Source organism: Macaca mulatta, chromosome 7 (assembly GCF_049350105.2).
Source record: "Macaca mulatta isolate MMU2019108-1 chromosome 7, T2T-MMU8v2.0, whole genome shotgun sequence".
Taxonomy (NCBI): domain Eukaryota; kingdom Metazoa; phylum Chordata; class Mammalia; order Primates; family Cercopithecidae; genus Macaca; species Macaca mulatta.
Window position 1 is genome coordinate 27,595,966 of NC_133412.1, and position 14,556 is coordinate 27,610,521.

The 14,556-nt window shown below is 37.4% G+C and overlaps 1 protein-coding gene across 15 annotated transcripts in view; it reads right to left on the minus strand.

The window, feature by feature from the left end:
* Positions 1–12,202: 12,202 nt before the first annotated feature.
* GABPB1 (GA binding protein transcription factor subunit beta 1) overlaps positions 12,203–14,556 on the minus strand; it is a 77,225-nt gene continuing 74,871 nt past the window's right edge. For 14 of the 15 annotated variants that reach the window (XM_077938526.1, XM_077938523.1, XM_001114320.5 and 11 more), the window contains one exon: positions 12,268–13,799. In XM_077938526.1, the coding sequence (XP_077794652.1) occupies positions 13,647–13,799 (153 nt within the window). In that variant the 3' untranslated portion in view covers positions 12,268–13,646. 15 annotated transcript variants of the gene reach the window in all.

Genomic DNA, 14,556 nt, shown 5'->3' on the forward strand with positions numbered 1-14,556 from the left:
TTAAGCAGTGCACTTAGCAACTCAAGCCTGCAGGCAGCCTCCAGGTGGATGCAGTAAAAGAGCCCTCAGTTATTTCTGCCCCTGGATTCAGACAATAGAGCTCCAGCCTCAGGCAAGCTCTCAGCTTAGTAGCCGAGAATAAGGCCAAGGGTATGCAGAAAAAGTAGCACAAATTATTAGTATTATTCCTGCCCCTGTTTCCTTATCAGCAGTAGGGAGGAAGGAACAGGCACTAATAGTGATGTCCCCTGTGCTCAGGAACGGGCAGAAGTTATCATTGACCACAATGGTTTTTCTATTACAATATACTACCTGTTGTTGTAGAGAATGAGAAAACACAGTTATAAGCCAAAAAGAGTAAAAATTAAAACATCACCCCAAAATCATCACTTTTAGCACTTAAAGAAGTGGAAGGGGGCATGGAAAGGGACCTGCAGAAACCCCTGCAGGGAGGGGAAACACTATCCTTGGGGTTTGATTTCTGAGTAAAAAGTAATCCAGTGCTTGCAAGTTGCTAAATGCAATAGTCTGTCTGGTTTATTTGTTTCCCGTCGTCCTTCTTCCTCTCTTGGTGGCGTTTTATTTGTTACTGCTTCATCCTTGCAGCCCACAGTTTCTCTGGGCTTCCCTCCTACATCTCTGGCTGTTTGTTTCCTCCAGTGCTGGCACACCTCAGGGCACTGCCCTCCTTTCATCTTTCTTCTTACGTGGCATTGCCTATTTCTAAGGCTTTCTTTTTTTTCTTTTTTTTTTTTTTTTTTAGACAGAGTCTTGCTCTGTCGCCCAGTCTGGAGTTGGTGCAGTCTTGGCTCACTGCAACCTCTGCCTCCTGGGTTCACACAATTCTCCCACCTCAGCCTCCTGAGTAGCTGGGACTACAGGCGCCCACCACCATGCCCCAGTAATTTTTGTGTTTTTAGTAGAGATGGGGTCTCACCATGTTGGCTGGGTTGGTCTTGAACTCCTGACGTCAAGTGATCCACCCGCCTCAGTCTCCCAAAGTGCTGGGATTACAAGTGTGAGCCCCTCGCCTGGCCCATTTCTCAGGCTTTAAATGTTACCTATGTGATATCCATATAGGTTTAAACATACCATCAGGCCCTCCCTATCTTTTGAGCTTCGAAATCTTATATCCAACTGCCTTTCTGACAAATCCTCTTGTATGACTCTGAGGCACCTCAAACTTAACGTATTGCAAAACTGTCTTTGCCCCAAAATATGCACCTCTTCTAGTCGTCCCTATCTCAGTTCATCATCTCTCCATTTTCCATCCACCCATCTATTCACCCCTTCACCATCCATTCATCCAACCACCCATCCATCCAACCACCATCCATCCATCCATCTATCCCTTCATCCATCCATTCATCCACCCAAATGCTGAAGGCATAAACCTGGAGTCTTCCTTCCCCTTCACTTTCCCTGCTCCCTGCCCAATTCAATCTGGTCAGATTCAGTTCTATTTCCAAAATAAATCTAGTCTGTCAAATTCTCCCCATTTCCATGACTACCACCCTATTCTGGTCCAAGCCACCATCATCCTTCACCTAGACTAATGCGGGAGCCTTCTCATTGGCCTGTTACTGACCGTGGGTTCTTGGGCTCTCAATGTAATAGAAATTGAGAAGGACAAAAGAGTTTTCCCAGACAGGGCTTTATCAGAGCTTATGCCCAGGCATAAGGCAGACAGCACAAGAGAAAGAGAATTCTCTGGCAGGCTCCCTGAAGAGAGTCAGGAAAGTAATTTTATGCTAAAGTAGGTAGGAACTTTTTAAATTACTACTGAAGAAACTACAGTGAGAAATCACTTCATACAGACTACGATGACTATAATAAAAAAGGTAACAAGTGTTGGTGAAGACAGGGAAAAATTAGAACTCTCATACTTTACTGGTGGGAATGTAAAATGGCACAGCCATTTTGGAAAATAATCTGGAAGCTCCTCAAAAAGCTAAACCTAGAGTTCTTTATGGCTCGACAATTCTACTGCTAGGTATATATCCGAGGAAAATGAAATCATGTCCACACAAAAACTTATACATGGGTGTTCATAGCAGAATTATTATAATAGACAAAAGTGGAAATAATCCAAATGTTCATCAACAGATGAATGAATAAAATGCAGTATATCAATACAACAGAATATTATTCCACGATAATAAGGAATGAAGTACTGATACATACCAAAACATGGATGAACTTGGAAACATACTAAGTGAAAGAAACTAGTCACAAGGAACCATACATTATATTATTTCATTCATATGAAATATCTAGAAGAGTCAAATCTACAGAGACAGAAAATAGATTTATGGTTAGAGGCGGGTAGGGAGCTGAAGATTGATGGCTAAGGAGAACAGGGTTTTTTGGCAGGATGGTGAGATGAAAATGTTCTAAAATTGTTGAGTTTTTTGGTTTTGCTTTATTTTGTTTTGTTTTGAGACGGAGTCTCTGTGGCCCAGGCTGGAGTGCGGTGGCGCAATCTCAGCTCACTGAAACCTCTGCCTTCCGGGTTCAAGCAATTCTCCTGCCTCAGCCTCCTGAGTAGCTGGGATTACAGGCGTGAGCCACTGTGCCCTGCTGAAAATGTTTCAAAATTTATTATGGTGATGGTTGCACACTTCTGTGAATATACTAAAAACTATTAAACTATACAATTCAAAACAGGAAATTTTATAGAATGGGAATTATATTTCAAGAAAACTGTTGATTTAAGAAAAAAAATAATGCCCTAAGAAAATAAGGGCTTTGGTGAAAAAATGGCCTAGAGGATTTAGATTCCAGTGATATTGTCAATAAATCCTTCACAGGAGCCGGGGTGGGAAAAATAATAATATTGACAACGATATGGGAGGTAAAAAATTTGATCTCATGGAGGTAGAGAATAAAATGATAGTTACTAGAGACTGGAAAGGGCTGGTGGGAGCTGGGGGTGAGGAATAAATACAGATTGGTTAATTGGTACAAACATATAATTAGATGGAATTCAATAATATTCAATAGCACATTAGGATGACTATAGTTGGTAATTTATTATGTATTTCAAAATAGCTAGATTTGGAATGTTCTGAACACAAAAATGTTTGAGATGATGGATATCTTAAATACCTTCATTTGATGATTACACACATTGTATGCATGTATCAAAATATCACATATACTCCATAAACAGGTACAAATATTATGTATCAATTTTAGAAAGTGCCAAGTACCAAGTTAGGCACTTTTTTTTTTCTTTTTGAGACAGGGTCTCACTCTGTCAACCAGGCTAAAGTATAGTGACGTGATCACAGCTCACTGCAGGCTTGACTTCCAGGCCCTGGTAATTCTCCCACCCTCACCTCCTGAGTAGCAAGGACTACAGGCATGTGCTACCACACTCAGCTGATTATTGTTTTTTGTTTTGGGGGGTTTCTCTGTAGAGACGGGGTTTTGCCTGTTACCCAGGTTGGTCTTGAACTCCTGGGCTCAAATGATCCACCCAGCTCAGCCTCCCAAAGTGTTGGGATTACAGGTGTCAGCCACCACACCCAGCCAAGTTAGGCACTTTAAATAAAAAAGTATTAGTTATTTTTGGCCGGGTGTGGGGGCTCACGTCTGTAATCACAGCACTTTGGGAGGCCAAAGCAGGCAGATTACGAGGTCAGCAGATTGAGACCATCCTGGCTAAAACGGTGAAACCCCATCTCTACTAAAAATACAAAAAAATTAGCCGGGCATGGTGGCGGGCGCCTGTAGTCCCAGCTACTTGGAAGGCTGAGGCAGGAGAATGGCGTGAACCCGAGAGGCGGAGTTTGCAGTGAGCAGAGATCGTGGCACTGCACTCCAGCCTGGGCGACAGAGCGAGACTCCGTCTCAAAAAAAAAGGTATTATTATTTTTTCTTCAAGTGTTGCTATCTTCCCATTATCTCTCTTCTATTCTGCAAATGCAGTCCTATGTTAAACTTGTGTATTATATATACTATTTTATATAAACAGTATTGTATTCTTTTTTTCATCTTTTTTCTGAGTTGCTTTGAAAATATTTTTCCTATTTTTAGTTGTCTCTTCAAATATATCTAATATAATAAACCATTTATTGATTTCTTAATATTAGATATTATATTTTTTCAGTTGTAGAATTTTTATTTTTCTGCCTTATGGGGGCAAAGAAAGAATTTTTATTTGGTTCTTTTTTATAGTTTTCAACTCCTTGCCAAATTTTTAAATCTCGACTTTTATTTCATTGAACATAGGAGATGTTTTTTCAAATTGCTACTGAACAATATAAAAAAGGACCTGTGCAGGTGACAAGACGTACCATGCTCTCACGGAGTAAGACTTAATTAACATAATGAAGATAACCGTTTCCCCTAAGTTAACCTGAAAATTTAACATAATCTCAGTGGAACAATCAACAGGCTTTTGGGGTGTTCTATTTTGGAATTCAGTACCAACTTTTAAAGTTCTTAGGAAAAATAAACCAGAATAAAGAAGAAAACTTTACAAGAGTAACAAGAAGTTTCTGTTCCTATCCAGAAGGTATTAAAATTTCTCATGAAGCTCAAATAATTAGAACAATGAGATAGATACTGGTGTACAAAGAGACAAACGAAAGGACCAAATAAATTTAAATGTACAGAAATTTCGCATCTTAATAAAGATAGCATCTCAGATCAGAAAGAAAAAGATGAACTATTTAATAAATTATGCTAGAACAAGGTGTTGCCATCTGGCAAGAAAAATAAGTCGGATCTATTTTTCACATCATGCACTTAAATAAATTCCAGAAAAGTCAGATTTAAATGTGAAAAATAGAAGCATAAAATTACATAAAACCATCACCACCATCAGGTTAACAGATGGTTTCATGGGTGTGTACACATGTCCAAACTCATCAAATTGTAGTAAATATGTGCTATTTTTGTATATCAATTATGCATCAATAGAGCTGTTTTTAAAAAGATGAAAATTAAATTACGAAAATTAGGAGCTTCTCTGGACAACCTCAGAGTAAAACATACATTTATAACTATGGTTCAATGCCAGAAACCATAAATCCAATCACATTTTTTTAAAACCGTAAGAAAAATCAAGATAAATAGCAAACCAAGAAAATATAATTGCAACATATTTGTACAATGGGCAAATTTGTCTAATCTATGAAGAATTTCAAATCAAGAAGAAAAGAGGCCAGGCACAGTGGCTCATGCCTGTAATCCCAGAGCACTTTGGGAGGCCAAGGCAGGCGGATCACCTGAATTCAGGAGTTTGAGACCAGCCTGGGTAACATCGCGAAACCCTGGTGGGAGAATCACTTGAGCCTGGGAGGTGGAGGTTGCAGTGAGCCAAGATTGCCCCACTGCACTCCAACCTGGATAACAGAGTGAGATCCTGTCTCAAAAAAAAAAAAAAAAAAGAAAAAGAAAAAGAAAAAAGATCAGCACCCTAATAGAAAAATGGGCAAAGGATAGTAAGATAAATTAGCAGAAAGGGAAATATAAAACTCATAATGGAGAAGATCAATTTAAATCTACACTGACCTACCATTTTTTACTTATCAGAATAACAAAAACCCCAGGTTAATAAACTCTGTGGGCAAGGCTGTAGGGAACTAGGAGCCCTCATCTAATGGTGGTAGAAGAGCATTCTGAAAATTCCTATAAAAACTTCAAATATACATGCCTTTTGATCCAGCTTTTCCACTTGAGGATATCCTTACTGATGTGCGCAAAGTAATTTTTTGTAGAACTGTTTGTAATAGCAAAAGACTGGAAACAACTGAAACGTACACTGCTAGGGAACTAGCACTGTACACTGCTAGATTACTCTCTGGTATGCCCACACAATGCAGCTCTACGAAAAAAAGAAGGACATGTCAAGATATATTAACAAATGAAGTACAGAACATTGTACTGTACTTGTCCCTTTTGTGTTTAAAAAAAGAAAGAAAAGAAAGGAGAAAAATTAGAATACAGTATATATTTGCTTTTATGTTTTTTTTTCAAGACAGGGTCTCATTCTGTCACCCAGTCTGGAGTGCAGTGGCGTAATCATGGCTCACTGCAACCTCAACCTCGCGGGCTCAAGCGATCCTGCCACCTCAGCCTCCCAAGTAGCTGGGGCTACAGGTGCACACCAATCCTCAACATGTATTTAAGAATGTTAACTCTGTACTGAGCACTATGCCTTGCACTTGTCATGTACACTATTTGATTCAATCTTTACAACAACCTGGTGAAAGCCATTTTCTACATCATCTTTGAGAAACCAAGACTTGAGGAAATTAAACACTTGGCTAAAATTACAGAAGATAATTACTGAAGAAGCCAGGATTTGAACCTAAGACTATCTGATCCAAAACCCATGTTCTTTCCACCACACCAAGCTGCCTCTCTCAACTTTACTATTATTGACTCTTAAGATGCCAGATATGTAGGATCAGGGGGCTAGTAGAATTCTAATTTTTGGAGGCTGTGCTAAACACTCCCAAACACTTTACTAAACATCATGTGCAATAATCCACTTAATCCTTTAAACTATAATTCAAAATACACAACTATAAAATATCAGAAGTTAGAGCAAGTATTAAAAACAAGTTATATTAGGTAGCTTATTACATCTTTCAGAAACCCTAAAAGTGAAAATCCAATCTTTATCTCACTAATTATCTGGAAAGTATACATTATAAAAAGGGGGAAGTACTGAACTAAAAAACAAAAGGATCAACTCGTAAATTAAAATTTCACTCCACCTTCAATTACAGGCACCTTGGGTGTCAGACTTATATAAAACTTCTTAGACTTCTTCCTCAGCTTGACATTAAGAATTGCACATAGAGGCTGGGCTCAGTGGCTCACGCCTGTAATCCCTACACTTTGGGAGGCCGCGGCGGGTGGATCACCTGAGGTCAGGGGTTCAAGACCAACCTGGCCAACATAATGAAACCCCATCTCTACTAAAAATACAAAAAATTAGCCGGTCATGGTAACAGGCACCTATAATCCCAGCTACTCGAAAAGCCTGAGGCAGGAGAATCACTTGAACCCGGGAGGCAAAGGTTGCAGTGAGCTGAGATCGCGCCACTGCACTCCAGCCTGGGCAACAAGAGTGAAACTCCATCTCAAAAAAAAAAAAAAAAAAAAGAATTGCACATAGAGGCATTCACTAAATATGTGCTAAGTTAGACAATACAAACGAAGTTTAAAAAAAAAACATACAGTGGGAGAAGATATTTACAACTCATACAACTAGCAAAATATTAGTTTCCAGAAAAACATTAAACTTCAATATATCAGTAAGAAAAACTACACCCCCAAAATGGCCATGAACTGGCAATTCACAGAATGAACTTTAATGGATAAAAAATAAGAGGGAAAAAATGTTTGACCTCACTAGTAATAAGTGAAATGCAAATAGTGAGAAACAATTTCATACCAACGTGGGTTGACAAAATTTTTTTTTTTCTTTCTTTGAGACGGAGTTTTGCTCTTGTTGCCCAGGCTGGAGTGCAATGGCATGTTCTTGGCTCACCACAACCTCCATCTCCTGGGTTCAGGTGATACTCCTGCCTCAGCCTCCCGGGTAGCTGGGATTACAGGCACGCGCCACCATGCCCGGCTAATTTTTGTATTTTTAGTAGAGACGGGGTTTCTCCATGTTGGTCCGGCTGGTCTTGAACTCCTGACCTCAGGTTATCCATCCGCCTCAGCTTCCCAAAGTGCTAGGATTACAGGTGTGAGCCACCGCGCCCGGCCGACAAGAATGTTAAAAATGTGACAGTATCAGGTGTTGGTGAGATGTGGTGAGATGAAAATTATCATTATTCCCTCATTATACTTTAGAAAGCAATTTGACAATATCTAGTAAGGTTGACTACTGTAGACCTAACAATTTCATTACTAGGTGCATGCCTCTGGGAAACTTGCATACGCTATAAGGAGATAATATACAAGGATGTTCATTATAGCACTATTCACATTAGCAAGAAATTCAAAATGATATTTCTATACAGAGAAAAATGACAAATTATGATACATTCTTAATTTTATATAACAGTCAAAATGAATGACTTAGATACTCAAGTATAAACATGAATATCTAATATATCATTTACCTGAAAAAATCAATACGCAGAATGCTACTTATATAGTACAATAGCCTTAATAAAATTTAAGAACCACACAAAACATATATTTCTGAAATACGGTCTATAATAAAAGCATAATGTAAAAATGTAGATAGAAACATCTCACACCCAGGATAGTGGTTGATATTGGTTACCTTTTAGGAGAGAGGAAGGGAATGGGTTATGGGGAGAAAACAAAATAACTACATCTATAACATTCTGTTTCTCAAAAGAATTAAAGCAAGGAAGGCCACTTAAGATGTATTAAATTTGGGTGGTAGGTACATGGATATTTTATTATTCTCTGATCTTTCATGAAAACTTCAAAACATAGTAAATGAATGCAATTTAAACAATTCTTAAGAGTCATGATGATGATGGTAAGTCTAGAATAATGAAAAATAGTAATGCAAAAACAAATGCTCTACTGTTAACTGGCACACAAAAATATATGGGAAAACTGCTTATAGAAAAACCAAGAAGACATTTAAATAATCCACACAATTCAAAATTATAATCCATGTAATCCATCAGTAGTAAGATTGTATTCGATAATATTACGTATTTACAGATGTGGAAAACATTACATGTCAACCATGCACATGAGATCAAAACTATCCAAATTAAAAGCTGATGAAGCTAGGGTCGGGCACGGTGGCTCATGCCTGAAATCCCAGCACTTTGTGAGGCCGAAGTAGGCAGATCACTTGAGGTCAGGTGTTTGAGACCAGCCTGCCAACATGGTGAACCCCAGCTCTACTAAAAATATAAAAATTAGCTGAGTGTGGTGGTGTGTGCCTGTAGTCCCAGCTACTCAGGATGCTGAGGCACAAGAATCACTTGAACTTGGGAGGTGGAGGTTGCAGTGAGCTGAGACTGCCCCACTGCACTCCAGCCTGGGGGACAGAGCGAGGCTCCGTCTCGAAAAACAAACAAACAAACAAACAAAACTGAGGAAGCAATTAATAAAGCAGAATGAACAGAATCTCAGAAACCAGGTCAAAATTTTTCCGAAAAGCAACTGGTGCTTTTGAGGGGGTAGTTACAATATTTATCTGAAAATAAAGAGCCCCTAGAAATTGTATCCAAATTATGTTCAAAATTTGACTATCATTGAAGTGAAAAAAGTTAAAAGAGCTCTGTGTATCAAGAAGATCAAGACTGTGTATCTGTGTATCTATATATTTGGAAAATAGTTTTAATAAGTCACAAAAATATTGATATCAAAATTTTGGTTTGGAACCAGAAGCATATTTCCAATGATGATAGTATGTTTTCCATCGTAGGTTACACAAAATAATCTGAGAATGAATATGGAGAGCTTACGTCAAACTGAGTCCATGTGCATCCGGTTTTCTCAACTAACAGAGGAAGCAAATAGCAGACATCATTCAAAACTACAACAGACTAGTTATCTATAATGAAATCCAAGCACGGTAAATATTATTTGACGAAATAACGAATCTATTAGTTAGTCCATTCCTAAGTTGACCTGACATAATGGAGGAGTTATTTATTCAATAGAAACCAGGTGAATGGAAAATATTTTTTTCTATTTGCTATATAAGCCTGAGTGCTAATGCCTTGGGAACCCATCCATATGGACATTAAGGTTCCTTTGTTTGTGATTTTACCTGAAAAGGCTTTTCTTCTTGCTCTATTTTATTCTGAGTCAGCTCTCAAGGTCTTTCAGGTATTAAAGCACAAAGAAACTTTATAGATTTTATCATGAAAAAACTGTTATACAGCAGTATGGAAAAAATCAGTAACATCAGAATAAGGTACTCATAAACATTTCTATCAACTCATCAATTCCTGCTATGAGCAAGGATTTCTTCTAATTTTCAATAACATCATAAACGATCACGTTGAAGACATATATACTGGTAGAGATTTTCATCAGTCACATTTTGGACAAATATATTTGTAAGCAGATCTTTTTATTACAAACAAGTACAGATGCTCTCTGGCTTGCAATGGGGTTACGTCCTGATAAACTCATCCTGTCAAAAATATCATAAATGTAAAATGCAATTAATACCCCAATAAACCCATTGTAAAGTCAAACAACCACAAATCAAACCATCATAACTTGGAGACCATCTGTATAGTTTTCATTACATGAGATTTCCCATTTATCCCCTTTTCTCTTTAATTTTCTTCCCAACACTCCACCACCACAGAGAAATAGAGCAGTCCAGTGGCAGAGTAAAAGAACTATTCTGCCATTCATATCACAAAAGACTGATGTTAAGAAAATAATTCCTAAAAGCCAATGAAAGCAAATGACATCACAAGTCCTTTTGTGAAGCAATTAAGATATAAATAAAATAAATAACAATAAATAAAAATTAGTTGAGAAGCACAGTCCCTACAGATACTACTCAGATGAGGCTTTCTGAAAGCATCACAGATTCAACCTAGAATTTATAATTCTAGAGGTCCAGCGACTATACAGAGGGAAGTGTTAAATCTGAATCAAGTAATTGGGCAGTCAAGATGCCTAATGAACTCGGTGTCTAGATAATACGTAACAAGAACGATTCTAGGTGCATAGGAAAGAAAATAATTCATTACACCGAAACACTAAATGGCTTGCTTGTCTTGCAGAACCCTGGTTGAGAAAGGTTGCTCTAGAAGGTGTTTGTTCATATATATGTCGAAACAATTAACCAGTGATGTGGCAACCAGATGACTGCTAACTACAAATCCATCATTTGGATATGTAGTGGAAACAACTGCGTGGATTTCTGAAAACTTTTATTTCACAGACTTTTATTTTTGTCAGTTCTTTAAATCCTCTGCTCAGAGCACCATTGAGAATGACTAGAATGAAAAGCTTTTACAGCCCACCTGAAAACAGTATGAAATAAGTGAAGGGGAAAAGAAACCCATTTTAAGTTTTAATTACAAATTCTTGTCTAAGTATTGATTTTACAGAACAGTAAATGAGATGTAAATGATTGAGAAATTGTAAGTTATATAACAACGACTCTGAAAAAGGTGAGCTTCCGCCATAGATACCTGAGTACCTGATGCTACCACAGACTTACTCCTTTTAAGCACCAATTATTTTCTCCCATCTATGCCAGCTGTTGTTATTAGGAATCAAAATTATTTCTTGCACCAGGTAAAGTCTCAAGCAGGAGAGGAGATTGGAAGTCAAAGACAACATTAAGTTAGCTTTCACAAACTTGTTCCCAACATTGTCTTGAGGCTTTTCAAGGCCAGCCTGGTCTGAAAGCAAAACTCTACAGTGGTTGCACTCTGGGGTGAAGACATTGGCCCGTCTCTGCTCCTGCACCACATCAGGGTACCTGGCTGCTGTACCAGCACCCTGCCTCACATGACAAATTAATGTGCCAAATTAATGCTCTCTGTAACCAGAAACAGACATTCTCTATTGACTTTTCAGGACTGCAGAAAAACTCACTTCATGTTACTGGAAATATGGCCTGGCATTTATTTTTATTTATTTATTTATTTATTTATTTATTTATTTATTTATTTATATATTTTTTTGAGACGGAGTCTCGCTCTGTCGCCCAGGCTGGAGTGTAGTAGTGCGATCTCGGCTCACTGCAAGCTCCGCCTCCCGGGTTCAAGCAATTCTCCTGCCTCAGCCTCCTGAGTAGCTGGGATTACAGGCGCCCGCCACCACGCCTGGCTAATTTTTTGTATTTTTACTAGAGACGGGGTTTCACCCTGTTAGCCAGGCTGGTCTCGAACTCCTGACCTTGTGATCTGCCTGTCTCGGCTTCCCAAAGTGCTGGGATTACAGGCGTGACCCACCGTGCCCCGCCCCTGGCATTTTTAAAAACTAGTTTTTGGATCACTTAAAATATGTCAAATTTAGTGGAAAATTGAAAAAGATCTTTTTCCTCTTCCTTACAGAGTTCTTCAATTTGCCCTAAACCCTTTTTAAGCGCTTCCAGTAGTAACCATCAGGCGGGCAGACCACAGATCCCTTTATTACATTAACAAATAAACTGGTAATTCCAGTGAGAGAGTTAACAAATTCTCAAGAGCTACCTCAGGAATTTTAATGTCACACTGTGGAGAGTATAAAATATTTTCATATGGTAGCTCAAATATGCAGTAGGATAACATTTTTAATGTGTTAATAAGATGTGATAAAAACATAAGTCTACAATGAACATATGTGAAAAAGATATTTAATTGCAAAATAGAAAAGTAGGCCAGAGTACAGTTTTAAGGGTAATTGCTCTTTTATACAGTATAGATAACCTAGAGGGATGTTAGGGTTAAACAGTTCATAAAGCAATAAAACATTGAAAAATAAAGCAAGAAAAAGGGGTTTGAAGTAATGTTTTACCAAAAAAAAAAAGAAAAAGTGAACAGTCTGCCAGTGTTTAATGTCCATACATTGTGGAATTCAACAATACTGTGATGAGGGCAAGTCACAGCACAGACACTGAGCTTTCAAAGGGAAAAGTAGAAGTTACATTAGACATGTCTATTGCATCACTGTAGTACAAAAAGTTCCTGTTCTACATACAAAAGCAATTTTTTTCCATAAGAATAATTTCCTGGGGAGAAATAAGTCCATAAAATATTTCAGAAACTCATATACATTGAGTTTTCCAAAAACATTATCTTAAAATCCAGTGCCTTAAAGTGCTTTCATGTGGAAATCATGATGGAAGGCACAGAATACAGTTTCACGTCCCCACTATTAAATTTTCGAAAAAGCACAGATTTTGCAGAATTGGCAAATTCAAGTTATCTTGTAGGCTGCTCCTTCCGAGAACACTGTCATTCCAATAAAACCAGCTGCTAGCTTACTTAGTTTCAATGACCTATAGAGTAAAGGGGTTTTTGTTTTTTTTTTTCCTGGTCACTTTCATCATTTCTGTGGGAGAAATACCTATGTAAGTGATGCATTTTGAAATTATGAAACATGCAGAATATGTACAAACAGAAATTTTAAAAAATATTTGCTTCATATACATGTAAATCTACTTGGGTATAGCTGAAATTGAACAAATATAAAAATTTTGCTTTCTAAAAAATGTTTTCAGAGAATCTGACACAACTTAAAGCTGTACAAAGATTTCCTGGGAGAAATCTTCTCTCTGTATAGAGGTTTACACCTATAGGAGTAATTCCAGCGTCAGTCCACCATAATTATTACACAACATTTGCTCTAACCAGCAACGATCACCCTTAAAACTGTTCTGTTTCTGAGAAATTAAGGTTTGTACTAAAATCAAAAAGAATTCACAAAAACAGTGGCTTATTGTGGTTTTGGATCTCTTCAACAATCTTTATCAACTCATTTGGAACTGTAAAAAAAAAAACAAAAACTATTTACAGAATTCAGTTTTAAATACATTTCACAACTTCTAAAGTAAAGTTTTATGTTACAAGAATTCAGAGCTCATGGCTTAAGTCCAATTATCAATCTGTAGTCTCTTCTGTCATTCTGTATTCCCATGGCTGTACCTTTGTTGTGTACAGTTCAAGACTGTATTCTTTCTTGACCAAAAGTAAAATCAAACTACATGTTCGTTTCAATTAAACAGCTTCTTTATTAGTCTGAAGACGAGTCATAGCTTCCAACTTCTGTCTGTAGGCCTCTGCTTCCTGTTCTTTCTTTAGGAGCTGCTGTCGATATTTTTGTGCTTCTCGATTTGCTTCATCCAGCTGTTTCTGAAGAGCTTCTCTCTCCTAATTAAAAGAATAGTTTTTTTTTAATTTTGGCAAAAATACATTTTTAATACATATAGGCATGCATCCTTCAAATTAAAAAAAAAAAAACAAAACTGTAGTAGCTAAAAGTAGCCACGTACTGAAATTTCCTAGACATCTTGCCTTTTCAATCAATTCACTAATATTTAAGTCCCTAATTTTGTGCTCCACATTATGAGATATGGATCAGTTTCCGAACGCAAGGAAATTATTTTCCTATTTAGAAATAAGACTAACAGAAAGACTCCAAACTGGGCACCTGTACTTTTATACGTACTACAAAAACTAACAAAGAGTTTTTAAGAGGGAAATACACAACCACACCTCTTTATATTTCCATTTGTTGTGCTCTTACCTAAAGGTAATAATTATAAAACAATTTTACTGAGCACCCACTATATGAGTAAACAGGGTGATTTCCAACAATAAGCTTCTGAGACAGATATTATGCACAAGTTACAGATGAGAAAAATGATGCTCAGGGATGATGTAGCTCTCCCAAGGTCACATACTAAGGAGTTAGATTTATAGGGTTCTAACATTACTGCTTTTAAAACTATTTTTCATTTACAATAGCAAGCAAGATAATTCACCTTTAAAATGAAGAGTGCTGATCAAGATCAGTATTTCCTAAATTATACTGTTTCATAAACCAATAAAATACGAAATTATCAATGATTAAATTACATAGGTATAAAATGTATGTATTAAACTCCTCAGCAAACTGAGAGGTGAA